General features: G+C 45.7%; 1 protein-coding gene across 1 annotated transcript in view; it reads left to right on the forward strand.

Annotated features, from left to right (window-relative positions):
• Nucleotides 1-27,750, forward strand: part of slc12a3 (solute carrier family 12 member 3) — a 77,147-nt gene that overhangs the window by 36,064 nt on the left and 13,333 nt on the right. Inside the window, exons 9-19 of the mRNA XM_070897903.1 lie at nucleotides 1,044-1,128; nucleotides 8,335-8,489; nucleotides 9,546-9,653; nucleotides 11,051-11,174; nucleotides 14,117-14,218; nucleotides 15,064-15,219; nucleotides 16,166-16,265; nucleotides 19,576-19,687; nucleotides 21,055-21,189; nucleotides 22,878-22,984; nucleotides 25,218-25,300. Of these exons, the coding sequence (XP_070754004.1) occupies nucleotides 1,044-1,128; nucleotides 8,335-8,489; nucleotides 9,546-9,653; nucleotides 11,051-11,174; nucleotides 14,117-14,218; nucleotides 15,064-15,219; nucleotides 16,166-16,265; nucleotides 19,576-19,687; nucleotides 21,055-21,189; nucleotides 22,878-22,984; nucleotides 25,218-25,300 (1,267 nt within the window). The remainder of the gene's footprint in view (nucleotides 1-1,043; nucleotides 1,129-8,334; nucleotides 8,490-9,545; nucleotides 9,654-11,050; nucleotides 11,175-14,116; nucleotides 14,219-15,063; nucleotides 15,220-16,165; nucleotides 16,266-19,575; nucleotides 19,688-21,054; nucleotides 21,190-22,877; nucleotides 22,985-25,217; nucleotides 25,301-27,750) is intronic.

Consider the following 27,750-nt stretch of genomic DNA (forward strand, 5'->3'; position numbering starts at 1 on the left):
ATCACTCTTCCCAAGAGGATCCTTCACTACAAGATCATTAATTAATTCAGACTCATTATACATTACCAGATCTAAAATAGTCTGCTCCCTGGTTGGTCCCACAATGTATTCCAAGAAACCATCCAATGTACACACTATGAACTCTTCCTCCAGGCTACCTTTGCCAATTTGATTTGTCTAATCAACATGAAGATTAAAATCGCCCATGATTATTGCTGTATCTTTCTTACAAGCCTCCGTTATTTCTTGATTTATACTCTGTGCTACAGAGTGGCTACTGTTTGGGGGCCCATAGACCACTCCCACCATTGACTTATTTCCCTTATTATTTCTTATCTCCACCCAAACTGATTCTACATCCTGACCACTCAGGCCACATCGTTTGTATGCCAAACACGAAGCTCCCAAAGCAAGCACTCTACTCGAAACTCCATCACGGCAAGCGAACCAAAGGTGGGCAGAGGAAATGTTACAAGGACACCCTCGAAGCCTCCCTGATAAAGTGCAACATCCCCACTGACACCTGGGAGTCCCTGGCCAAAGACCGCCCTAAGAGGAGGAAGTGCATCCGGGAAAGCGCTGAGCATCTCGAGTCTCATCGCCGAGAGCTTTGCAGAAATCAAGCGCAGGCAGCGGAAAGAGCATGCGACAAACTAGTCCCACCCACCCTTTCCTTCAACGACTATCTGTCCCACCTGTGACAGGGACTGTGGTTCTCATATTGGATTGTTCAGCCATCTAAGGAATCATTTTTAGAGTGGAAGCAAGTCTTCCCCGATTCCGAGGGACTACCTGTGATGATGGTGACATCTTGATCAACATCATAAATTGAATACCTGCAGGATATTTAATTGATATTCTGAATTCATTCTGTTTAAATGTATACTAAAAATGAATTGGGTATTAAGAACAAGTAATGGGTTTAATGGAGCATTATATTCCAATGTGAGTGTTAACTCATCAGGTGAATATCCTCTTCTGCCTGCAATCTGTAGCCTCCTTGTATATTGTACAGCCTCATTCCCATTGCATTGCATTTATAGGATCCCGCTGTATCCATTCCCAAGGGAACCTTGTCGGCCATTATTTGGACAGCCTTTTCCTACCTCGCAATCTCTGCCACCATTGGTAAGTTGTGTAGACCAATTATTATTTCTCACTACCACATTGCTAAGTTGCTTATTAAAAATGATCTGATCCCACTTTGCTGTGCTGTTTACTTTGCTTAATTCAATTTATTGGTAATTCATTTTTTTAGTGTAAAAACAATTTTGAATTATTTGATGTAGACTGTATGGCCCCAAGTTTCCACACGATAAAAAACGGGCGCCCCTCCGAGCTGGGCGCCCGTTTTTCACACTGAAAACGGCGCCGGAAAAAAAACGCGTGATTCTGGAGCACCCTGCAGCTTCATGGCAGCTTGGCGCGGCGCCCAGGGGGGCGGAGCCTACCACTCGCGCCAATTTTGTAAGTGGGAGGGAGCGGGTACCATTTAAATTAGTTTTTTTCCTGCCGGCAACCCTGCGCGTGCACGCGCAGTGTGAAGGAAACATTGGCACTCGGCCATTTTTGTAGTTCTTTGTAGCTGTTTAATTTTTGAACATTTTTTAATGAAAGCACATTGCCATCAGCACTGAGGCTTCTTGCAGCAGTGAGAAGGCTGCAGGAAGCCTCAGAAAGTTGAGGCAGTCGTTTCCCAATGGCCTCCCCCCCCCTGCCGTCGGGAATGGCTGCTGAACTTGTGAGGCTTCCTGCAGCCTTCTCACTGTCTCCTTCCCCCCCCCGCCCGCCATCGGGAACGGCTTCCTCCCCCCCCCCGCGGGAACGAACGGCTGCCTCAACTTGTGAGGCTTCCTGCAGCATTCTCCCTGGCTGAAGCACTTTCACACAGGTAGGAAGATGGTTTATTTAATCTTTTCTTTGCTTATAAATTTTTATTCAGGTTGGATTTATTTGTATAATATTTGTATAAGTATAAATAAGGATTTATTATAGAATGTAATGACTTCCCTCTCCCCCCCCTCCCCCCCCTCCCCTCCCTCCCCCCCCCCTACCTCGTTCTGGACGCCTAATTTGTAACCTGCGCCTGATTTTTTAATGTGTAGACAAGGTTTTTTCAGTTCTACAAAAATCTTCACTTGCTCCATTCTAACTTAGTTTGGAGTACGTTTTCATTGTGGAAACTTTGAAATCAGGCATCAGTGGCCGGACACGCCCCCTTTTGAAGAAAAAATTCTGTTCCAAAGTGAAACTGTTCTAACTGACTAGAACTGCAGAAAAAAAATGTGAAGAATTGCGATTTCTAAGATAGTCCGTTCTCCACCAGTTGCTCCTAAAAATCAGGTGCAAATCATGTGGAAACTTGGGCCTTATATCACTGCCATCTATCAAGTGCTTATCCGACATGGATCTAGAAGAACAAATAATCATTACCAACACTAGAAAGAACTTGTATTTATATAGTGCCTTTTCACGGCTTTGATAAATGTCCCAAAGTGCTTCACATACGATGAATTATGTTTACATTGTGGGGTTTCTGTTGTATGGGCAAATGTGACAGCTAATTTGCACACAATTCTCACAAATGGCAATTAGATAAAAGACTAGTTCATCTGATTTATTTTTTTTGGTTGAGACAGAAATCTTGGCCAGGACACTGGAAGACTTCACTGTGAATAGTGCAAAAGGAACTTTTATGTTCACCTGAATGTGCAGGCAGGGCGTCAATTTAACGTTTCAATCAAAAGTTGGCACCTCCAATGATGCAGTACTCTCAGTATTACACTGAGGTGTCGGCCGAGATTAAGTGCTCCAGTCTCTGGAGTGGGGCTTGAACCTGTAGTGTATGGATAAAGAGTCAGACTGAACACCTTGAGCTCAAAGTAAAGTGTGACCGTAGTCTTTTATTGCAGGTCTCCAGAGTGCCTCTCCAACCTGTGAAGCCTCCTTAAATACCTGTGCTCCCAAGGGATTATGGGATCCCTTGGGACTCCTGGGGATGAGCCTCTGGTGGCTGTACAGAGTAAATACAAGTTTACATATATAACAACACTACCCCCCGCCCCCCCCCCCCAAAGGCAATAGTGTAATTATTTACAATGTGGGTCGATCTGGGGCCCTTCTTGTCCTGGTTGATCATCTCGGTGTGAAAGCTGGTGTTGTTGAATCATTTGCTGGGCCCTTGCTGGGCTGCTGTGCAGCTGGCCTTGCTGGGCTGCCTGGTGTGTTGGGCCCTGCTGGGCTGCTGTTGATAATGGGTTCTGCTTCGTGGTCAACTGTGGTGCCGGTTGCCACTGGTGTGTATGTTGGGGGAATCAAAAAAGGTAGGGTCCAAGGTCAGGACAGTCTGTGAATCTGAGTTTGATTTGGTCCAAGTGTTTCCGGTGAATGAGTCCATTTTAAAGTTTGACCCGAAACACCCTGCTCCCCTCTTTGGCCATGACAGTGCCAGGAAGCCACTTGGGACCTTGTCTATAATTTAATATAAATCCAGGATCATTGATTTCAATCTCGCGTGACACATTTGTGCTATCATGGTACGCACTTTGTTGAAGCTACCTGCTCTCTCCCTGTTCATGTAGATCAGGGTGACCTAAGAGAGCCTTGTCTTACGTGCTCTTTTCATGAGCAGTTCAGCAGGTGGGATCTCATGCAGTAGCTAAGCAGGACTCGGGATAGGCGAGTCTGCAGTGAGCCTTCAGTTACCCTCTTAAAGCCTTGCTTGATGGTTTGCACTGCTCTCCTTGCCTGACCATTGGACGCTGGTTTAAATGGGGCAGATGTGAAATGTTTGATCCCGTTACAGGTCATGAATTCTTTGAACTCAGTACTGGTAAAACATGGCCCGTTGTCACTCACCAGGACATCGGGTAGGTCGTGTGTGGCAAACATGGCCCGCAGGCTTTCAGTAGTGGCAGCGAAAGTGCTAGCCGACATTATCTCACATTCCATCCACTTGGAGTATGCGTCTACAACCACAAGGAACATTTTACCCAAGAACGAGTCTGCATAGTCGACGTGTACCCTGGACCACGGTTTGGAAGGCCAAGACCATAAACTTAGCGGCGCCTCCATGGATGCATTGCTTAACTGCGAGCATGTATTACATCTGTGAACGCAGGACTCTAAGTCCACATCGATACCGAGCCACCACACGTGGGATCTGGCTATCGCTTTCATCATTACGATGCCTGGGTGGGTACCATGGAGGTCATTGATGAAGGTGGCTCTGCCCTTGGGGACCACTACTCGATTGCCCCACAGAAGGCAATCTGCCTGTATAGACATTTCATCTTTGCGCCGCTGGAATGGCTTTTTCTCTTCCTGCATTTCCACTGGGACACTGGACCAGCTCCCATGAAGCAAACATCTTTTGGCTCGAGATAATAAGGGGTCCTGGCTTGCCCAGGTTTTGATCTGCCAGGCAGTGATGGGTGATTACTCACTCTCAAATGCTTCCATAAACATGGCTAGATCTGTGGGCTGTACCATTTCCATCCCCGTGGTGGGAAATGGCAGCCTACTGAGAGCATCGGCGCAGTTTTCTGTGCCTGGCCTGTGGCGGATGGCGCAGTTGTATGTGGACAATGTGAGCGCTCATCTCTGGATGCGGGCCGATGCGTTGGTATTTATCCCTTTATTCTCGGAGAACAGGAATATAAGTGGCTTATAGTCAGTTTCCAATTCAAATTTTAGCCCAAACAGGTATTGATGCATTTTCTTTACCCCATAGACACAAGCTAATGCTTCTTTGTCATTCATGCTGTAGGCTCTCTCAGCCTTAGACAGACTCTTGGATGCATAAGCAACTAGTTGCAGTTTCCAGAAATCATTAGCTTGTTGCAATACACACCCGATGCCATATGACGACACATCACATACTAGTACCAAACGCTTACATGGATCATACAACACAAGCAATTTGTTTGAGCATAACAATTTTCTTGCTTTTACAAGGGCATTTTCTTGGCTTTTGCCCCAAACCCATTCATCCCCCTTTCGTACTAAGACATGCAGTGGTTCTAGCAATGTGCTGAGACCCAGTAAGAAGTTATCAAAGTAGTTCAGGAGTCCCAGAAACGACTGCAGCTCCGTCACGTTCTGTGGCCTCGGTGCGTTCTCGATTGCCTCCGTCTTTGCGTTGGTGGGCCTGATGCCATCCGCCGCAATCCTCCTTCCCAGGAACTCCACTTCAGGCACCAGGAAAACGTACTTCGAGCATTTTAACCTGAGCCCCACGCGGTTGAGTCGACTAAGAACCTCCTCCAGGTTCTGCAGATGCTCGACTGTGTTCCGACCTGTGACCAATATGTCGTCCTGGAAGACCACGGTGTGCGGGACTGACTTCAGTAAACTTTCCATGTTTCTCTGGAATCCGGTCGGCGGCGGCAATATTCCAAACGGGCACCTGTTATAAAGAAAAAGACCTTTGTGCATGTTGATGCAGGTGAGGGCCTGCGATGATTTTCCAGTTCCTGCTTCATGTAGGCTGAAGTCAGATCCAGCCTTGTGAATGTCTTTCCTCCCGCCAGCGTTGCAAAGAGGTCGTTGGCCTTTGGTAGTAGGTATTGGTTCTGCAGGGAGAAACGATTGATAGTTACTTTGTAATCACCACAGATTCTGACGGTGCCGTCTCCCTTGAGGACTGGGACGATCGGACTGGCCCACTTGTTGAACTCGATTGGGGAAATGATGCCCTCACATTGCAGCCGATCTAGCTCGATCTCTACCCTTTCTCTCATCATGTACGGTACTGCTCTCGCCTTGTGATGGATGGGTCATGCCCCCGGAATTAGGTGGATCTGAACTTTTGCTCCTTGGAATTTCCTGATGCCTGGTTCGAACAGCGAAGGAAATTTGTTTAAGCCCTGAGCACACAAAGTGTCGTCAGCGGGCGATAGCGCTTGGACGTCGTCCCAGTTCCAGCGTATCTTTCCCAGCCAGCTCCTGCCAAGCAGCTTGGGACCATCGCCCGGTACCACCCAGAGTGGTAACTTGTGCACCGCTCCAGCATAGGAGACCTTTATGGTAGTACTGCCAATTACAGGAATCAGTTCTTTCGTGTAAGTTCTTAGTTTCGTGCGAATTAGACTTAAGACTAGCCTTGAGGCCTTGTTGCACCACAACCTTTCAAAAGTCTTTTTGCCCATGATGGACTGACTCGTGCCTGTGTCCAACTCCATCGACACCGTAAGTCCATTTAATTCAACATTCAGCATTATCGGGGGACAATTCCTGGTGAATGTGTGCACCCCATGTGTGCCTCCTCGATCTGAGGTTCTGGTTCATTGTGATCCTCTGTGAATCTGTCCTCCTCTGCAACATGGTGGTTTTCAGGTTTAACAGGCTTTGCAGCTCGCCTGCACACTTGTTGGAGGTGTCCCATTGTTCCACAGCCCTTGCAAACGTATTCTTTGAATCGGCATGAATGAAAATGATGATCAACCCCACAACGCCAACAAGGTGTTAATGGCCTTGCATTCATCACCCTTGATGGTGGACTCTGAGACATCTGTGGACGTGCAGCTGCAGGTATCTGCCCTGTACATTACGATTCAAAAACAACATCACTTTGTTCACAGAACTTGTAGCAGCACTCGTGTGCTGAGAGATTTGCTTCGTATTGTCACTGGTGGCAATGAACGCCTGGGCTATCGCTATGGCCTTACTCAAGGTTGGGGTCTCTACAGTCAAAAGTTTGCGAAGTATGGCTTCGGGGCCAATGCCAAGTACAAAAAAGTCTCTGAGCATGTGCTCCAAATGTCCTTCAAATTTGCAATGTCCTGCAAGGCATCTAAGCTCACCACTTCCTGGCCTTCAGACCTTTTGTAGGTGTAGAACCGGTATCTTGCCATCAGAATGCTTTTCTTCGGGTTCAAATGCTCTCGGACCAGTGTGCACAAATTGTCGTACAATTTCTCCGTGGGTTTCGTTGGAGTGAGCAGATTCTTCATGAGGCCATATGTTGGTGCCCCACAGACAGTGAGGAGGATCGCCCATTCATTTGGCAGCGCTCTCTTCCCCATCTAGCTCGTTGGCTACGAAGTATTGGTCGAGTCGGTCCACAAAAGTTTCCCAATCATCTCCCTCCGAGAATTTCTCCAGGATGCCCACTGTTCTCTGCATCTTTGGGTTCACTGTCTGTATCTCGTCACCAGTTGTAGTGTATGGAGAAAGAGTCAGACTGAACACTGTGAGCTCAAAGTAAAGTGTGACCGTAGTCTTTTATTGCAGGTCTCCAGAGAGCCTCTCCAACCTGTGAAGCCTCCTTAATACCTGTGCTCCCAAGGGATTATGGGATTGCTTGGGACTCCAGGTGACTGCACAGAGTAAATACAAGTTTACATATATAACCATGTCCTACTGACTCAGAGTTAAGAGTGCTATCAACTAAGCTAAGCTAATACAAGCCTGGAAATGACTGACTGCGATACTAGTATAAGAACACTTAAGATGTTCATGTAATATTCCTTTGTCCAGTATTTTAGCAGGTGTTAGCCTGTTTAAAATGAATGGGCTAATATTACCTTTAAAATAATGGATAAAAGAATGTCACACCGATGCAGTAAGCATTGGTTCACTAACATTGCAAAAGGCATTTTCAAACCTATTGTTTCTGAGAATGTAATATTCTCAGTTATACACATGCTTTACTCCAAATTGCCCTTTAAAACTAAACAAATGGTTTAAGGTCAGTGTAATACATTTTAAAATAAAGGAAAGCAGCATAACATAGCATTAGTCTATGTTTGTAAGTGTTATTATGGTGTGATTACACTGCATAAGTCCTCATGCTGATTTCTCAGGGGTTTGTTTTGTTTCAGGGTAATTATATTTGTGCTTGTTCTTTGCTGTGAGGTCTTTTTTAAATAAATGGAGATCTTGTGTGGATTTGTAAAGCAGCACAATGCGTGCCTAATTACTATACCAGCAGTGAATGACACACAAGTGTGCCATCGTTGACAACAGCAGCAACACAAAGATGTGTTTTGTAACCCACAGAATCCCGCCTTTGGTGAAGGGAAGGAAGAAACATTGTCGTGTGCAACTGTGCATAGATGGTGGGCCTGTCAGATCATTGCACTACAGATCTGACACTTTCTGAACCTGTGCTGCAATGTTAATTCTGCGTGTGAGAGTCCTTTGCATTTGCATGTAACACCAGAAGTACTAAAAATGGTTTCAAGGCGAGCTTCTCCCTCCACCACAAGAGATAACTGCGTTCCATGCACCAACCCTAAAACTAGAGTCTTTGGTCCTTTGTTGAGGATATAGCAATGCTTAGAAGGTCACTAAATGTATCTTTAACATGGCTTCTTCCATCCTCCACTTCAGGATCTTGTGTGATACGTGATGCCTCTGGTAGTGTGAATGACACCATTCCTATTGGGTCAATGGATTGTGAGGGACTTGCCTGTGGTTATGGGTGGAACTTCACTGAATGTGCACAGACTGGTACTTGTAAATATGGACTCATTAACAACTACCAGGTAAAAACAATGTGGCAACGAATACACTTATATTTGGATCAGCATTTTTTTAAATGACAGGTTTTGCTTTAAAAATTCTAGAATAGGAAAAATGAATGCAAAGAAGGTTGTTATATTTAAATTCTCTACAACAGGAGTAAATGGGAGTGTGGTACATTGGAATTATACGCACTGCACAATGGGAGTGAATATGTTTAATAGCATTGAATGGAAATAAGTATTAATGCATTGAAACTCCATACAGTTGGAAAGTATGAGAAGTAGTTTGGGATTTTGTAATTCTGTGCCTGGCAGAGAATGGGTAGTGATTTGTCATTTTGAAATTCTATGCCTTAAAGAGAATCAGGCCTAATTGACTCCATCATATCTTTGAAGATCAGCATATTGCACAATGATGGATTTCAATTCTGAAAACATCCTTTGTTTCAACGTGACAGAAATGTTTTGCTGAGATCTAGTTGGCACTTGCCTGTACTTCTCAGCTGAGTAACTACTGATGGGGAAGGTGCTGATTGGCCTCACCCTCTTTATTCTATTTCAGCAGTTCTGCCACCACAGTATGATACTGTCATCGTACCAGTGGACCATCTGTAGTTCACACTCTTGGTGACTGTTATGCTGTGGTTGTAATGTATTTGCTTCCTGGGTTCTTTGCTTAAGAATTCATAGCAGCACATTGCTATTATGAACTAGTTGGTTTATTAGCAAAGGTTTAACAATAACACTGCACGTTACCAGTTCATCCACCAGGCTCACGACCATCTGCCTCATTGTGGATCCCCGAACCCAACTGGCTGGGGTTTTATTGAACATCACATGACTAGCTAACCCACTCCCAACTCAACAAATCTGAGCGCATACTCATATGTGCATACATTACAGTGGTCATTTCCCATCAGGCCAGTAGCACATCTTCAGTTCTACATCTCAGCGAGTGTTGTGCCGTGGTCATTTCCCATCTTGCTTAAAATTTAGACTACTTGTATTATATGACAATAATATAACTCCAGTATTTGATGAAGTAACAAAAATCTATTTTCTTCTTTTTTTCTAAAGACTATGAGTCTAGTGTCTGGATTTGCCCCTTTGATTACAGCTGGGATCTTTGGAGCTACTCTTTCCTCGGCTCTTGCCTGCCTCGTGTCTGCACCCAAAGTATTCCAGGTATTGGCCATTTCTTCAGCTGCTCCACTGCCATAGTGACCTTCACAGTGGTGCATCTCAGTAATGTCGTTCAGTTAGAATTGTGGAAGTAATTGATTAAAGTTTGTTTTGCCACATTAAACACTTTCTACAAGCAACTATTACCCTCTCCAAATAGTAACTTGTAGAGATAATAGAAAAAGAGCAACATTTCTCCCTGTTTTATTATGCGCCCTTTTTAGCCCATCTAAGTAAGCAATGATTGTCTAAGCTTTCTCTAATCAAGTAGGAGGTATGTAAAGAGTAGTTTGATCTAGTTTGCCCTCGGACCCTGTGGAAAATGATCTGGTCTATAATTGATGTCTTCTCCATTAACCTATCTGAAGCTAACAATCCACTGTGTACAGAGACCAGAGACAACCTACAACATGTCATTCTAATGGCGTCACAACCAGTTGAAACATCATCAGTCTATAATAAGCACCCTGGGACATTTTACTTTGTTAAAGGCGCAATATAAATGCAAATTGTTATAATGTACAGGGTAATACTGTCTAGTTTTATCAAATTAGAAAGAAAATAGTAGTCTACTGAGTTACTAATTGATGTACTTCTGTGAAATCAATTAAAATGGTCTAATAACAGTAGAATACAGCATAAAGGAATAATGTGAGTGAAATTGATCTTGTGTGATAGCGCAAAATGGACAATAGTGAATCAGCAGCCCATTTTACACTCCGCCCAATTTTCATTATATTCGGAAAAGAAAATTGGGCAGAATGTAAAATGGGCTGCTGATTTGCTATCGCCCATTCTGTACTACCGCCGAAGACCAATTCTGCAGCACCTACCAGGCTCCTTGTTATTAGTTCTGACTTTCATAACACTGTTGAACATCCAATTTACATGTTTTGACTAAAATAATACCAAACACACAGAAGCTAGATGGCTTATTGATGCAAAACCATTGATATAAATGTGCAATAGTATGGTGTAGTCCATGGTGAGTTACCTTCTGGTAGACAAAGGAATAGAATATCCTTCAGTAAACATTACCCAGACTGGCAGTGTGATTCCCCAAACTGGAAGCTCTGGAACGTTTATAAAAATTGGAGATATCTTAAAATTGAGTTCTATCTATTTCATACGTTACATACCATGTTGTGAATTAGACTCCAAACCATTTCAAGCATTGAGATGATGTTTATAAGCATTTAATTTTTACTTTTACTTGATCCTTTGAGGTTCATTCCCAGTTTTCTATTCTGCTATTTGTCTATATATTTGGATTAGTCAATAGTACGAAGTGAAGGTTTTTGTTCTACAATATTTATCAATAGTACCAATGTTCTAAGCTTTTTTTGTGTAAAAGTAGATGGTTCGATTAAACTAGTATTTTCACCTTTGTCTCTCAACAGTGTCTGTGCAAGGACAATCTTTATCCTGGTATTGGTTTCTTTGGAAAGGGCTATGGGAAGAACAACGAGCCTATCTACAGCTACCTCCTCACCTACACCATTGCTATTGGTTTCATTCTTATTGGTAAGTCTCTGGATCACTCAGAATTTATTTTCTGACCGTATATTGGGGAGGCCTAAAACTGTACCGACACTCAGTTAATACAGGTGTAGTGTCGAGAATCCGGAACCCTTGGGACAGAGGCCGTTCCGGATTCTGGGCTTTTCCGGACTTTCAATCGTCTTTCTGACGTCACGAATCCGGAAACACCCGGATTTCGGAACGTCAGAAAGAGGGGGAAGCGGTGGGGGAGGGTCCCGCCGAGGAGCTGTTCGGGCAGGCGCCGCAGAGGAGAAGCTATTTGGGCGGGCCCCGCCGCCGAGGAGGAGGTGTTCGGTCGGGCCCCGCCGCCGAGGAGGAGGTGTTCGGTCGGGCCCCGCCGCCGAGGAGGAGGTGTTCGGGCGGGCCCTGTCGCCGAGGAGGAGGTTTTTGGTCGGGCCCTGTCGCCGACGAGGAGGTTTTTGGTCGGGCCCTGTCGCCGAGGAGGAGGTGTTCGAGTGGGCCCCGCCGCCGAGGAAGAGGTGTTCGGGTGGGCCCTGTCGCCGAGGAGGAGATTTTTGGTCGGGCCCTGTCGCCGAGGAGGAGGTGTTCGGACGAGCTCCATCACCTAGGAGGAGGTGTTCGGGTGGGCCCTGTCGCCGAGGAGGAGGTGTTCGGGCGGGCCCTGTCGCCGAGGAGGAGGTGTTCGGGCGGGCCCTGTCGCCGAGGAGGAGGTGTTCGGGCGGGCCCTGTCGCCGAGGAGGAGGTTTTTGGTTGGGCCCTGCTGCCGAGGAGGTGGTGTTCGGGCGGGCCCTGTCGCCGAGGAGGAGGTGTTCGGGCGGGCCCTGTCGCCGAGGAGGAGGTTTTTGGTTGGGCCCTGCTGCCGAGGAGGGGTTCGGACAAGCTCCATCGCCGAGGAGGAGGTGTTCGGACGAGCTCCATCGCCGAGGAGGAGGTGTTCGGACGAGCTCCATCGCCGAGGAGGAGGTGTTTGGGCGGGCCCTGTTGCCGAGGAGGAGGTGTTCGGTCGGGCCCTGCTGCCGAGGAGGAGGTGTTCGGGCGGGCCCTGTCGCCGAGGAGGAGGTGTTTGGTCGGGCCCTGTCGCCGAGGAGGAGATGTTCGAACGAGCTCCATCTCCGAGGAGGAGGTGTTCGGGCGGGCCCTGTCGCCGAGGAGGAGGTGTTCGGGCGGGCCCTGTCGCCGAGGAGGAGGTTTTTGGTCAGGCCCTGTCGCCGAAGAGGAGGTGTTCGGGCGGGCCCTGTCGCCGAGGAGGTGGTGTTCGGGCGGGCCCTGTCGCCGAGGAGGAGGTTTTTGGTCAGGCCCTGTCGCCGAGGAGGAGGTGTTCGGGCGGGCCCTGTCGCCGAGGAGGAGGTGTTTGGGCGGGCCCTGTCGCCGAGGAGGAGGTTTTTGGTCAGGCCCTGTCGCCGAGGAGGAGGTGTTCGGGCGGGCCCTGTCGCCGAGGAGGAGGTGTTCGGGCGGGCCCTGTCACCGAGGAGGAGGTTTTTGGTCAGGCCCTGTCGCCGAGGAGGAGGTGTTCGGTCGGGCCCTGTCGCCGAGGAGGAGATGTTCGGACGAGCTCCATCGCCGAGGAGGTGGTGTTCGGGCGGGCCCTGTCGCCGAGGAGGAGGTGTTCGGGCGGGCCAGCAAGGAGGCCCCAAGTTAAGGGCAGCGACGATGAGACGAGACCTGGGATCGGCGGGTCTGGATTCCAGAACATTTTACGGATTCCGAACGATCCGGCCACCGATCGGTCCAGATTCTGGAACATTCTGGATTCTGGAACTACGGATTTTCTACGCTGCTCCTGTACCTGCATTGGGTGACGTAAGTAATTGTGGCAAGATTGGTCCAGATCAAAATGCTAATAGTGAATAAGAATTCCAAATTATTTAATTTTGAACATAAATATGCATCTGATAGCATACTTTATAAATAATTGTGCACTTTTTAATGTAATTTACACGTATATAAATATGAAGGAGTGGTTGGGGTGCATGTGTTTTAAGCTGTTTTCTATAAGGCTAGTAATGCATTCTAAACGAACAGTTATTGTATTTAATATCTCGAAGTTACAGGATAGCGCCTTAATTACAAGCTGTTGTGGTGCTGCAAAGTTCTCCAAAGCCATAAAGCTTCTGCAGAGAGACTGGCACTATGCATATTTCTAACAGGACGGTAGTTTGGGGAGGGAGGCACCTACCTCCCATGCCAGAATAGACACACCACAGTTATGATCAGAATCCTCAGTTGTCATGTCATGACACAGAACAATTGTGCTGTGATTCAATGAAATTACACAATGCAACTACATATTAAACAATAGTAGACAGTGGGCTGGAAATGCGTTGATTTTGCAACCGGGTTTTTGGTGTTATTTCACCTTTTTTGGCGAAAACTCGGTCGGCGGAAACTTCAGAGAAGTTTTGTGGCGGTGGATTTCAAATAGCGCTGGAGAGAGGAGCGCGCCGTGCAAGACTTGAAATATCGCTTCCACCAAAAATTTGGCTCTGAACGCATCTGTATTTAGGACAAAAAAAAAATGCCAAAGAAAAAGCTGTGTTGCAGCCCATGGATCAGCAGTAAGTATGAAGACCTGTTTTTAAAAAAAAAAGGTAAGTTAAAGTTTTAATTTTTTTATTCTTTTGCAGCGATTCGCTAGATAAGTGTAAATGTTTTGTGAATTTTTTTTCCAATTTATTTTCAGATCTTTTTATACCCTCCCAAGGCCCAACTCGCAGCAGTATCGGCCTCAGACTAAAGTTGGCGAGGATTGCGGTTTGCACCACGAATCCTTGTGCAATGCCGATTTTTACCGCTGCGCAAATTAAACCTTAAATTTATGGCCTCGTGGCAATAATGGTAATTTTAGCGAAAAAATACAATTGTCGCTAAGAACCAAATTTCTAGCCCATAAATGTATTCTAATAGTCATCTATCAGCATCCCAAAGCTCCTGTAACCAATGTTGTCCTGTTTTCTTGCATCCAGCGGACCTGAACATGATTGCTCCCATCATCTCCAACTTCTTCCTGTGCTCATATGCTCTCATCAATTTTAGCTGTTTCCACGCTTCAATTACCAACTCCCCAGGCAAGTTTCCATTTTCTATTTTTCAAAATGTTTTGTTGTGGATTTTGTAATTATTTCTGACATCAAGTAAAGACAGGTAAGTAAAATATAAAGAACAAAAATATGGTGGAAATCGGAAACAAACGGCGTGCAATTACATCCCTGGTCCTCCCCTTCACCAGTTTTTGACCTTGTATACCATTTTGGTTCTCAAGCACTTGGGGTACCCTGCCTTCCATTTCCTTCCAGTGGTTGCCAACTAACTGTAATTTAGCCAAACCAACTGTGGTTCAGAAGCCATAGTTATTTCTGGGTTATGAAGAGAAAATGTGGGTTTTCAATATTAAGAAGGTACAAAAAAATTGGTGGAAAAAATGAATACCATTTTTTTTAAAAAAGCTAACGTTTCAGAAAAAGTAACAGTTAAAATAGAGAAGGAGAGCTCTCGAAGCGCAGTACTCTTGCAATTTCGGGATTTTTCTGTCAACTGGTTTCTAATAGTTTCTGTATGGATTTTGTCTCCTATGATCTACAAGCTGTATTTTTTATCACTAAGCTTCTCTTCACCTGTAATCTACGTACACTCCCAATACTGTGTATTTTTACCGTACAATGTACACATTGGTGTAGGTGGACGACACTGTTCACAATTTTCTTAATCTCATCCCTGTTAATATAAATTTGCTGTACATCATTTGGAAATGTTCCAGTAGGTTGCAAATGGAGCAGCAACAACATTGTAGAAAAATGAGCATAGTCAGTAAAAATTAGGCCAGTAGTATTGTCATACAGGTGACATCCACTAAGTACCACAGAATAGCCTGTCACTCATATTAAATGATAGAGTTTGCTTTGTTTTTCTAAAGGTTGGAGACCTTCATTCAGATATTACAACAAGTGGGCCTCTCTATTTGGTGCAGTCATTTCTGTGGTCATCATGTTCTTACTGACATGGTGGGCGGCCCTCGTCGCTGTTGGGATTGTTGGCTTCCTTCTGGCTTATGCATTGTACAAAAAGCCTGGTAAGTGATTGGGAAAACTGCCACTAAATATTATTTCTGCATTCTGTATTGCACCAAAGACTAAAACACTCAAATGTTAATCATGTCTGTTCACTTATTTGGGTACAGCACTGAAGTCTGGAACAGCTTCCAGCTTTCCATATATTGTACCGACAGCATTCTTTGTGGTTGGGTAACACATATAAATAAAAGCATGCCGTGGCTTTCTCTGAAGGTATTGACTTGTGCTGGAATGTACTTCCACAGTCACCAATAGCCCTCTGTTACCTCACCTACATGGTCACTCTTGAAGTGTGAGCCTAGACAGCAAGGGTCAGCAGATTAGTTAACGGTGGAGGGTATCAGAGCTGAACACAATCCTTTCATCACCTGATGTGCACACGTGCATATTTCAGCATAGGTCACTAAATAGCACTCAGGAGCAGGTACACGCTCCCCCATCACCCACCACCTCCCCTTGTCCCAGAAGTACTAAGGTCAGTTATAGCCTCCAAAGTGTTGCCAAAATTGAGACCAGCAAACTTGGCACAGACTGGGGTTGAACCTGGGACCTTCCCAGTCTATATGGCGTGGCTTATGTGGGACATAGCTTTGTGCAAAATGGTTGCCTGCACAACAATAGTAGCTCATTTCAAAGCCATGCATGTCAAACATTTTGAGAAGTTTTTGAGAGATGTAATAAAGTGCGATATAAATGCAAGTCTTTTTCTTTCATTTCTGAATGATGGACTTACCCACTGAGCCAATGGTGACTTCTGTCTAACTATTCATAGTAGTGTTTGGTTCCCAGTTGAGCTAGTGAAGTTTTATCTGCACTAACTCCAAATGGTAAATAATAATTTTGCATTTAAAGCTAAAAAAGGAATCCAACCCATAATATGATTGCAGAAGTGTTTAGGTAACTCAATTAATATATTTTCTGTATATCTCTTGTTTTCCACTTTAGCTGTAAATTGGGGATCATCCATTCAAGCTGGTTCCTATAACATGGCTCTGTCCCATTCTGTGGGACTGAATGAAGTGGATGATCACATTAAGAATTACAGGTAATGTAAAAATAGCCACACGGTTTACCGCAGCACCAAGCCTGATTTATTTCTTCCATCACCAATTCCTCACCAATCACTTCACGACATGCATAAGGATGATTCTTTGTTAAATTTTAAAAGAGTAGATGTTTTCAGGACAAAATTGAATTATTGCAAGCACAATCCTTCCAGTTTGACTGCCACCAAGCTTAAAGCTCAATCAGGTAGGAACTGGCCATCAAACTTGGGTTGTCTCAGCCTCGAACGCGAGTCCCGTTTCCACTGAGTCAGCTGCTAGTATCAGTATTTATTTCTGTTATTCTATACACCGACAAAGTAAGTCCCATATCTCACTAATGGCAGCCATGTGGAAAGTAAAGATCACCTTGGCAGTTGGTCACCAAACCTCCAGGATTATTCTGGAGCCGCCATAAATTAAAGATTCATCACACAGATACTGCTGAGAGAACAATCAGAGTGGCATCAAAAAACGTATTTTCTTTTCATTTCCTGTCAGTTATTAGTTATTAAAATATTGGAGGTATGGAAATAAAGGCTGTTTGACTGACGGTCCAGAATTCAAATAATATGGCTTCTTAGTTAAATTCAAAGATTGCGTGTTTAACACTAAGAAGCTCCGTTTGTAGTTGTCCCAATCCATTTAATCTCAGTCATAGTCCTGCCGATTATCACACATTCTTTTGCTGAGTCTGATTTGTTCACAGATATACAATTATTTTACATAAATTATTTTACATGTATTAGTTCATGTCCATTTATTTTCGGGTGTTCATGGTCTGCTTCTAACAGACTAAATACATGGGGCTGGATTGTCAGTTGGAGGTGCTAATGGCAGCGGAGCGGTACATTTTGCGCCGGGAAATGGTTTGCGTCTTCATCCACAAAATTCAGCAGCTGGGCCCTGAGTGTGGAACGGGGTGCTAAGGGAAGCGTTCCACACCTCTCATTGGGCCCAAGTTTCGGGCCGCACTTAGAACGGCACAGCCCCGACCTGGACGCCCGTTTTTCGCGCCACAAAGTGCGCCTAAAAAAAACTTCCAGATTCTCCGGCTCCCTGCTGGTCCTCTTGAGCCAGGCACGGCGCAGCACGAGCAGTTGGGGGCGGAGCTAGGTCCCTGCGCTGAAAACAGTGCCGGTACCTCTGCACATGCGCGTTACAGTGGGCGCGCATGTGCAGTAGCTCCAGGTGCCCAAAACTGCGTGGGAGGGGCCCGAAGCACGCAGCCCCTAGCCCTGGCTGAATGGCCTCACTGGGGCTGCGTGCATAAGGCTCCTCCCATGCCCAGCTCCTGCTTCCTCCCGACCGACTCGACTCCCGCTTCCCCCCCCCGCCCCCGGACCCCGACCCCACTCGCGCTTCCCCCCCGCTCCTGGACCGGACCCGCGCTCCCCCCCCCCCCACCCGACCTGACCTCTCTCCCTCCCCCCCGACCCGAACCAACCTCATTCCCACCAACCCCCCAACCCGCGCTCCCGACCCCCCCCCCCCCCGGACCCAACACAACCCAACCTGATCTCCCTCCCCCCGCCCCCGACACGAGCCGACCCGCGCTCCTTCCCTCCCGCCTACCCGAACCAACCCGACCTCCATCCTCCCCGCCCCCCAGACCCGACCCGACCCGCGCTCCCGACCCTGACCCGTGCTCCCCCCGACCCGACCCGCGCTCCTGACCCGGACCCGACCCAACGCCACCTACCTGTAAATCTGGTGCTGGGGACGGGCCCTGCCCGAAGTCTTGGGCCCGGCTGGGCAAGGCCCGTTCAGCCTCCCCTCCCCCTCCCCCTTCTCCTTTCTCCCCCTCCCCCTTTCTCCCCCTCCCCCTTCTCCTTTCTCCCCCTCCCCCTTCTCCTCCTCCCCCTTTCTCCCCCTCCCCCTTTCTCCCCCCCTTCTCCTCTCCCCCCCCCTTCTCCTTTCTCTCCCCCCCTTCTCCTCTCCCCCCCCTTCCCCTCTCCCCTCCTTCTCCTTTCTCTCCCCCCCTTCCCTTCTCCCCTCCTTCCCCCCTTCTCCTCTCCCCTCCCCCTCCTCCCTCCCTTCCCTCCCCCTTCCATCCCTCCCCTCTGCCTCCCTCCCTCCCTCCTCTGCCCCTGACCCCCCTCTCTCCCTCTACCCCCCCTCCTCCCCCTCCCCTCACTGTCAGAAACACAGACACTGACAGACAGAGAGTGAGAGACACAGACAGACAGACAGAGAGATAGAGACACTGACAGAGACACACTGGGTGGGGGGGGGGGGCATCCCAGCATGCTGTTGGCGGGCTCCCGGTGCTGCAGTTAGGAAGTAGAAAATGTTTTATTTATTAATTAAAAAAAAAAATTATTTCTTATTAATTTTTTTTGATTGATTTATTGGTTGATTTATTGATGTTTTTATCATTTATTATTGATGATGGCTCTTTATTTGTAAAACTGAAGTGTTTAATGTTTGTAAACTTCCCTTTAATCCCCCCCCCCCCACCATTCCCTACGCCTAATTTGTAACCTACGCCTGATTTTCTAAAGTGTAGACAAGGTTTTTTCGAGCGTACAAAAATCTTCACTTACATTCTAAGTTAGTTTGGAGTAAGTTTTCACTGACGAAACTTTGAAAACAGGCGTAAGTGGCCGGACACGCCACCTTTTGAAAAAAAGATTCTGTTCCAAAGTGAAACTGTTCTAACTGACTAGAACTGGAGCAAACTAAATGCCGAGAATTTGAATTTCTAAGATACTCCATTCGACACCAGTTGCTCCAAAAAATCAGGAGCAACTGAGGCCGAAACTTGGGCCCTTAGGGTGCTAGGCTGGGTGAGCAACTGAAAATCCGTTGCTGAAGAATGGCTTCGGAGCGCCCTAAGACAGGCTTCCCTGCAACAAAAAAATCGGGACACAAAACATAGAAAACATTCCCAATATATTACTGATCCAAAATAAAGATATATCGCAAAAAAAAACAATCACACTTACCTCATGCAGTAATTCCTTCCCTCACTGCCGCCGGGACAGCTCGGATTGCCCGCTTTCCCAGCCGGCCCACTAGAGGGTGCTACAGGTTCCGCTCCAAGCCAAAATCTCAATGTTGTCGAAATCGGGGGCGCGACGCTCCCAGGCGGTACTGCTCAGCGCCACCGCAAAACCAGCACCAAATGTCCCGGCAGGGCGCTGGATGATGGCTGCCCGGGCGGTAACCATTACCAGAGCCATTACTGCTAACAGAGGCAGAATCAAATCTGGCCAGGCTGTGTTATTTTCTGGCCCCCTGGTTTTGATAATGTCCCAATCAGACAATGCTGCTTTCCTTCACATGAAGCTTTTGTATTTTCTTTTCCAGGCCTCAGTGTTTGGTTCTTACTGGTCCCCCGAACTTCCGTCCGGCATTGGTCGACTTTGTTGGGACTGTCACCAAAAACCACAGTCTGATGGTGTGTGGTAATGTGCTAATCGTGAGTGTGATCGAAACTTTGGAGTTTGACCTCCATTTTTCAGAATACTGTGCAGCAGTAACATTTCCGAGTAAAAAAAAAAGTTTTTTAGGGGATTTTACTAATAATCCTCACACTTAATTTACAAATACTCTGCCACACACTGCCTTTATAAAGTATGGGAATATTCCTTTTTAAGATTTTCTATAACAGATAAGTGTGCATATAGAACGAGAAAAGAAGAGCTGTGTTACCTCAGACTGTAGCATCTACTGGCGCACCCAGCACTGTCCACGTTGACGGGGATTTCTGGCCTCTGCACTTCACACACCTACACAGGAGTTATGGGTAGTTTATGTAGGGGACATCTTACCTAAAATCTACACATTTAACAACTTAAAATAACAACAGAATGCTATACTGGTTTTAGATTGATACAGCTGTACATTTTGCTCATTTGTAGGAACATACATACTGTCTTGGCAAAGTGAAGAAAATTTTGAGTTCTTTTAAGAATTTTTTAGTTTTGAGCATTTAGTTGACAATTTGCATCTTTGCCTATTTTGCCCAGGTTTTGTTTTCTGTGGAGCTGCTGTTGAAGCTTTATGATCTAGGTAAAAGATCCATAAGCTGGTCTAAAATGGTAACCATTTCCAGAAAATAGGTTTGGTAATGCACGTTGCGATCTGCGTGTGCTAGGTCCGTGCATCAGAGCTGTGTTGGCAGTGGACATGAGGTGGGGGAGGGGAGGGGAGGGTGGGAAAAGATATGGTTGGGCTAGGATGGGCCTGGTGTCTGTGATTTCTACTGGACTATGTCAGTATTTCTGTGAGGCCTGGGGTGATGACAAGAATCTTCCCTCTGGTACTAGGCTGCCACTCTCCCTCTGTGGAGCTGATGAGGGGAGACTGTATTAGTTTCCAGGAAAGAGATCCAGACTGGCTGAATTTTTGTTATGTTTGTGTAACCTGGGATTTGTTTTATTTTGCCAGTTTTCTCTCTTTCCCTCAACTGCTCATGTGTGACCCCTGACTAAAAATATTGTCAGGTTATTTAACCGTGGGAGTCTTTCCACCTGAACGTGATCCTGTCCTCACCTGATGTGCACACGCTTCATTCCAGCGATCATTTAATAGCAATCGGGAACTGGATACATGGCTGAGTTTAGAATTCCGAACCTAGGGAGTGGAGGCCAGTTGTAGTAACCCCACCTCTGGATTTCCACTACAGCTTCAGCATTGGTGCCAGGGTTCCTGTTCCTGATTGCTGGCAAATGATCACATGTAATAGAAGCCAAATTTCCCTTATTCAGTCAACTAAATCATTGGACCTGCTAATGATTAAATACAGTGAGTGGCAATCATTTTCATGCCTAATTATACCCCAAGGATCCTCACAAAGAAAAGCTGCCTGAGGTTACCTCAAACGGACATATCAAGTGGTTGACCAAGAGGAAGATCAAGTCCTTTTATACAGGAGTGGCTGCAGGTGATTTACGAAGTGGAACGCAAATGTTAATGCAGGTAAATGCATGACAAGTAAAAGGCACAGGGTTGAGACAGGGCGGGGCACAGGGCGAGGGCAGGGTGGGGCACAGAGCGGGGCACATGATGGGGACAGGTGGGGCACAGGACAGAAACATGATGATTCTGCACAAGAGCAAATCAAAATAGAAGACCAAAAAGCCTGGGGTATTGTGTGTTTTAATATAGCTACAAAATTGTCAATGTCTTATTGAATGTCTCATTTACAATATTCAACCCCACATAGGGCCTAATATGGAAGAAAGAAAGACTTGCATTTATATAGCGTCTTTCACAACCACCGGACGTCCCAAAGTGCTTTACAGCCAATGAATACTTTTTGGAGTGTAGTCACTGTTGTATTGTGGGAAACGCGGCAGCTAATTTCCACACAAGCCGCTGATGTTACCTCGCAGGTCAGGGCCGCCTCACCATGCCACGTCATCAAGGTCCAGGTCGGTAATTGGAGCATGGGCAGGTACAGCAGGAGCGGCGAGGTCAGGGCAAAGGAGCAGCGAGTGATCGTGGAGTGACGTGATCGGGGCACAGGAGAGGTGTGAGTTCAGGGCCCAGAAGAGACAAGGGCCCAGGGACAGCACGGGCCAGCCCACACTGCGATAGGTGTGCGCACTAGGTCTATGCAGCAGAGCTGGTCTCCAGTCGTCTTGGTTAACCCTTGCCACTGGACCAAGACCTAGCTTTGTCAAGCCTGTGTGGTGGCTGGTGTGCAACGGTCACCACACGCGAAAAAAAATCCCCGCACAGGCGTCTTCCACCCTTCAAGATGTAGTTCGGGACCTGAAATATTAGGTCCTTCATTGAAACACCTGTGAACTCATCCCTTTTTGGCGTGGAAGCCTCGATACGAGGGACCGTCTATGATGATGATGGTGCAGGCCGAGAAAAAGTTGATTTCATACAAATGGTAGAAGAACGTACCCATACTGCTCAGCAAGATTGGAACTGCTCTATAACTCATTGTGCTGACCAAGAACCATGGTTAAACCCTGCTTCAATTGGCCTGGAGGGAAAACCAGCTGTAGGATATAGAGTGGCTTCACTTTTGCTGAGCAATATTGGTAAACCTGCCCCCCATGAGCACGTAGTCGATTCTTTCAACTAAAGTTAGGAGAGAAACATATACAGTTTAAAAATAAAAGAGAAAGATAAAAATAAATGAGAAAGATAAAAATAAAAGAGAAGCAAAGCATTTATTTCACACGCTGGGCGACGATACCCACCATTATGCTTTGCTGAAATCCCAACTCTAAGCCAGTTGTGTAGGATCCTTGGCAGAGGTCAGGGGGCAGGCCGCTTGCTCATTCTTAGGCCGTGGAATGACAGGTGAGGGAGGACTGAGAAAAGGGAAGAAAAAACTCCACACATGCCTCATAATTGTGACGTACAGAGAAATACAACAGTACCATCACACAAAGCTTCTTCCTCATACTTTCAATTCCGAATGTTCTCTGCCATTTTAAAAAAACTTATGGATTTTCTCCACCGTTCCACTGCTGCGTATTATAAACTAGAATAAGAAAATTGAAAATGTTTCTTCAGCTACAGTATGAATGAATAAATTCTGATAGCCAAACATATTCTCTTTTTTTAAAATTAACAAACTATTCTTCCCCATCATGTAAGCATATGTGTATAGATTAAAATGAATGACATTACATATTCAATAGGCTGTAGGTCTTGGGAGGATGAAGCCCAACGTTCTTGTGATGGGATATAAAAGAAATTGGCAATCTGATCACCCACAGAAAGTGGAAAATTACATTGGCATCATCTAGTGAGTATCCGAATATGCTGGATTATTTTAGTGTGCAAAAGACAAATGATTTTGAAAGGAGAGGTAACTTTAGATGCAAGTACCTGTACTGTAAATGATGAGAATTTATTCAAAGATGTGTGTTCGAGGTATTTTCATTTTTAACAATTTTCAGCATATACTGATCTGGAGGATGTTATATTTTGGGCTTTTTCCCAACACTTTTCTCAAGGCTAGACTGCAGACCGTATCATGAATCAGAGATGACACCCTTAATCTCCAGTGGTATTAGCACAGGTCTAATAGCTAACCATGAATTATGGTAAATACTTGCTGGAGAATACTTCAGATGCCCACTAGATTCTCCTGTCAATTCAGAAAATGGCTCAAATGACTGTCTAGGGTTTTTTTTAAATACAAATATATTTATATAGAGAAGCAGAAAGATAAGGAAGAAGATATTAATATAGTACAATAACCAAAATGTACATACAAACATGTACATGAATTTTCATCACCATTCCATGCTGTTTTTTTGGCGTATGCTTTTTTTTGGAGCAGACTAAAATCTGCAAGTTTCCCCAAAGTTTCTGTGCCATCCTAAACTATTTACGGACGATTTTTTTTAGTCCCTGATTTTTTTTACGTCACTGGGGGCGGAAGCTGCATTTCTGGCCATTTAAGCGACTTTAGCCAAGTCCGATTTTTTTCAAAAATGGTGCAGTGCACCCTTCTGAAAAACCTTATCTACATTTAAGAAAATCGGCATAGAGAAGATGCCATTATTTTAGCCAAGCTGAAGACACAGCACCGGGGGTGGGGGGCCTTTCGGCCCGGGATAGCAGCGACACCGATAGCTCTGATTGTAAATTCATATAAGCCACTGAGGAAAACTGTTTAGGTACATTGGTGCACTACAGGTGTAATTAAGAGAACCTCTGGGATGCTTTTGAGATGTCACAACCAGTTTACAAAGAGACAAATCAATTTTAAAAAATTAGGTTCTTGGAATGCTTACACCTGTTATGAAAATAGAAGTTCTCGGGGAGAGAAAAGTCAGCAATGATGCTACAGGATCAATTCAGCGGCACCGGGACCGGGGCCGAGGGTGCTTTCAGCCCGGGATAGCAGCGGCACTGGGGCCCTATAATTGCGCCGTTCCAAATTCAAAGTTTATTCCGGCGAAACTTGGAACTTTTTTTTGGTGCAGTCGACCACTAAAATATCGGACGTACCTCGACAACTGCGCCAGAAATCAGCCATGTGGAAAATTGAGCCCATTGAGCCATAATTTACAGTAGCAGTGTATCTAACAGCGCCTGCAGTTAGTTAGTTCGTTAGAGTTAGTCTTGCAAGTTTAGGTTTTTACATTTTTTTGCGTGGCAACTTGCTGAAAGTGCGAGCTGATGGTGTCACAGCAAGGGAAACCAGGCATCTGGGAATAGGGCAATCAAATTGAAAAATGGATGAAAACGGAAGTGTGAATTTAATGCCAAACCTGATACAGAAAAAAATAGAGAGGGAAAAAAAGATTGGTTTAAGAGAGAGAGAAAAAAGAGACAGCAAAGAAAAGTAAATAATAAAATATTTTAAATTTTACATTTTTTTAAATCTGCAACAACAATGAATACCTGAAGGAATAAGACTCCACACTTGTAATAGTTATTTTTCAGTATCAGAGAGGTTGATTGGTAGTAGTTAATACTTATAACCATGATGTTTCTGTCCTTATAAAACAGTGTATCTATAAAGGTGCTATATGAGATAACATGAATGGATTCTATGTTAAGATCAGACAAGCTTAGCACCACAGGACACAATCAAATGTCTCTCCTTGAAGGCTTGACACCACTAATACTTAGTAATGTGAAAAGATCCTATTTTATAGTTGTCCAATGGAATTATGGGGTTAAGCAAGCATAATCCAGCAGGCATAAAATCGAACATACAAATAGCGGATAGGAAAAGACCCACTGGTCCATCCAGCTTGTCCCACACAACTGCAATGTCTTATACATCATATTATATATTCCCCGCACCCTGCCCCCCACCCCCACCCCCACCCCAAATAGAATCTCATGGAGAGGTGAAAAAAAACAGATAAAACCCCAGGCCAGTTAGTGAAAAATAATCTGAAAAATTCCTCTTTGACCAATACGAGTCCAGGCGACTACTCTGACCCTGACTTACGTTATCTTTTGTATTTACTTGGCAATTCCTGCTGCTACGTTTAAAATCTGTATTTGAATTCTAGTGACTCGTTCGACTTTAATTATGGTGTGTGCGTGATGAGAATGAAGCAGGGTCTTGACATTTCAAGAATGATGCAAGCATATGGTGAGTATACAACAGACATCCAGCGGTTGCCGGAAATCTGAAATAAAAACAGAACATGCTGGAAATATTCAGCCGGACAGGCAGCATCTGTGGAGGGAACCATTTTAGAACTCCAGTTCTGATGAAAGGTCATTGACCCGAAACATTGGGCCAAGAATTGCGGTCGGAGGCTTCCCGCAGACGCATGCCTCTGACCACCGAATATGACGCGCACCGACCTGCAGTCCCTCCGAACCAGCAGAGTCCTGGGCAGCACATGATGTCACGCCGCCCAGGAACACTGCTCGCAGAAAGCCTGAGGCTTCATTCATACAACAGTCCCGCCAACAAGACCTGTCAAAAAAGTTCATTTGAATAGGCCACGCCCCCTATTTTTCTTTTAACACGTCTTGTACAGAGCTGCCATTACTATGAATGGGAATACCCCCAAAACAAAGAAAACACTTCACATCAATAAAAAACATCTCACTTATTTAAAATTAATAGAAATTGAATTAAATTAAATTTTTTTTAAAAATATTAAATTATTTTTAATATGCTTTAATAGTGTTAAAACTAAACTTGCCTTAACGGACAGGGTTTTTAAATATAAAAATTAGTCATAAAATGTATTTTTTCTATCTTTTAAAACTCTGACGCTGGTAAAAGCAGGCCTTGCACCAGGCGTATGAGTTTGAAGGGCATTCGCTGGGCAGGAGTTGGACAAATAGTCCAACTCTCCGGCCGTGGAGGCCCTTTACTTTCACATTCGTACGATCTGTCAAAAGAATTGTTTACAAATTGTAAGTGCCGGGCTTAGGCGCATGCGCACATCGTACTCACCCGGAGAGGCTGCAATTTACGGCCCAGAAACTGCTGCTTTCTCCACAGATGGTGCCTGACTTGCTGAGTATTTCCAGCATTTTCTGTTTTTATTTCAGCACGGATAATGTGTAGTCAGAGCTCTAGGGCATGTGAATTCCTCACCAATTCCTATAATTCCTCACTGATGAATACACAATGGCCATCTGTGTGATGAACATACTGGGGCCTAAATTGCCCACCGCCCAAAACAAGTCGCACCTACTGCTCTTGAAGTGTTCCGGCGGCCAATCCGGAGACATTCAGCAATTCATGGTGTTTTTTGGAGCAGGGCGGAAGTGAAGTCGCGTCAAAGTAGCCGCTAATAGCGGGGAAGAAGTGGGGGCAGGTCGGAGTAGCCGACGGCATCGTGCTGGAGTGTCACATCGTCCTTCCCCTTCAGTTCAAGGGGTGGGCCACTGCGAACTCTGCAGCCACTTCAGTAGCAAACACTGGGCCGCCAGGGAGGATTTCAGCCGGGCCAGCGACACAAGAGGGGCTGCCAGGCTGCCTGGTGGCGGCCCGGCCGAACCCGCGGCCATAATTGGCGACCCAACCTGACATTCGGCCAACAAAAAAAATAAGATGGAGTCGCCGGCAGTGCCATCTCCCCTTTAAGGGTGGCCGCGCCGTCAAGCCACAGAAAGGGTACCGACAACAAAAGCTGTCAGTGAACCCCGACCGGCGGCGCTGCTCCCACAGGGCAATTCCAGGAAAGAGGCAATTTCCCGAGGGACAATTCCGGAAAGGGGTTGCGACTGGTCGGTAAGGGGTCGGCGCATGCGTGCCGCGGTGGGAAAGCGGGTGGAGCGGTCCCCTACACCGCTCCAAAACTGAAGAAGAGCAATGTTCAAAATGGTGGCCCATCCGTGCGACTCGGCGGCCAGTCTCTTATAGAGAGGGGCAATTTTGGCCTCTGTCTGTGTTAGTCTTCCCTTCCTGTATCTTTCTCTCTATTCTTTCTCTGGGTGTATATTGGTTACTGTCTCTTTTACCCTCCCCATTCAGTCTTTCCCACTGTTATCCTCTTTCTCTATTACACTCTCTCGTTCTTTCTATACTCCTGGTGCTCTCACTGTTGCTCACCTCTAGACTCTCTCTGCTGCCCCAAACCCAATCTTCCCTTCCTCTATCCCATCAGTCCGAATCCCAATCCATTTTAGTTTCTGGACCCATTCCTCATCTAATACTCCGATTCTTCCATTGTAACCTTCCTCATTGGCACGTTAGGGAAGTCTGTATTTGAGATATTTATTTCTCTAATTGTCAATGAAGGTTCTGACCACTTCCCTACTCATATCTCCATCATGTAATTCTTTATCATTTGTCTATTTTTTTATATTGTTGAATTTAGAATTAGAAAACCGTAAGCTGAATAGTAGATGAAGAAAAGGTGGAATTTAAAATCTTCATATTTCCAGCTTTTATCAATACTGATATGGTCACTGCTCCTCTGCACTTTCCTCTCATCCATTCTAAGCTGAAAATACGCTATCATTTCTCACCACCTTGTGTCTTCAATGTGTTGAAATCAAGGGGCTGAAATTCAGCTCCCCAAAAAGACCGTTTACCGCCAGAAAGTGGCAGCCAGGCGGCAGAGTCAAGTGGCC

This window comes from Pristiophorus japonicus, chromosome 13 (genome assembly GCF_044704955.1).
Source record: "Pristiophorus japonicus isolate sPriJap1 chromosome 13, sPriJap1.hap1, whole genome shotgun sequence".
Classification (NCBI taxonomy): Eukaryota; Metazoa; Chordata; class Chondrichthyes; family Pristiophoridae; genus Pristiophorus; species Pristiophorus japonicus.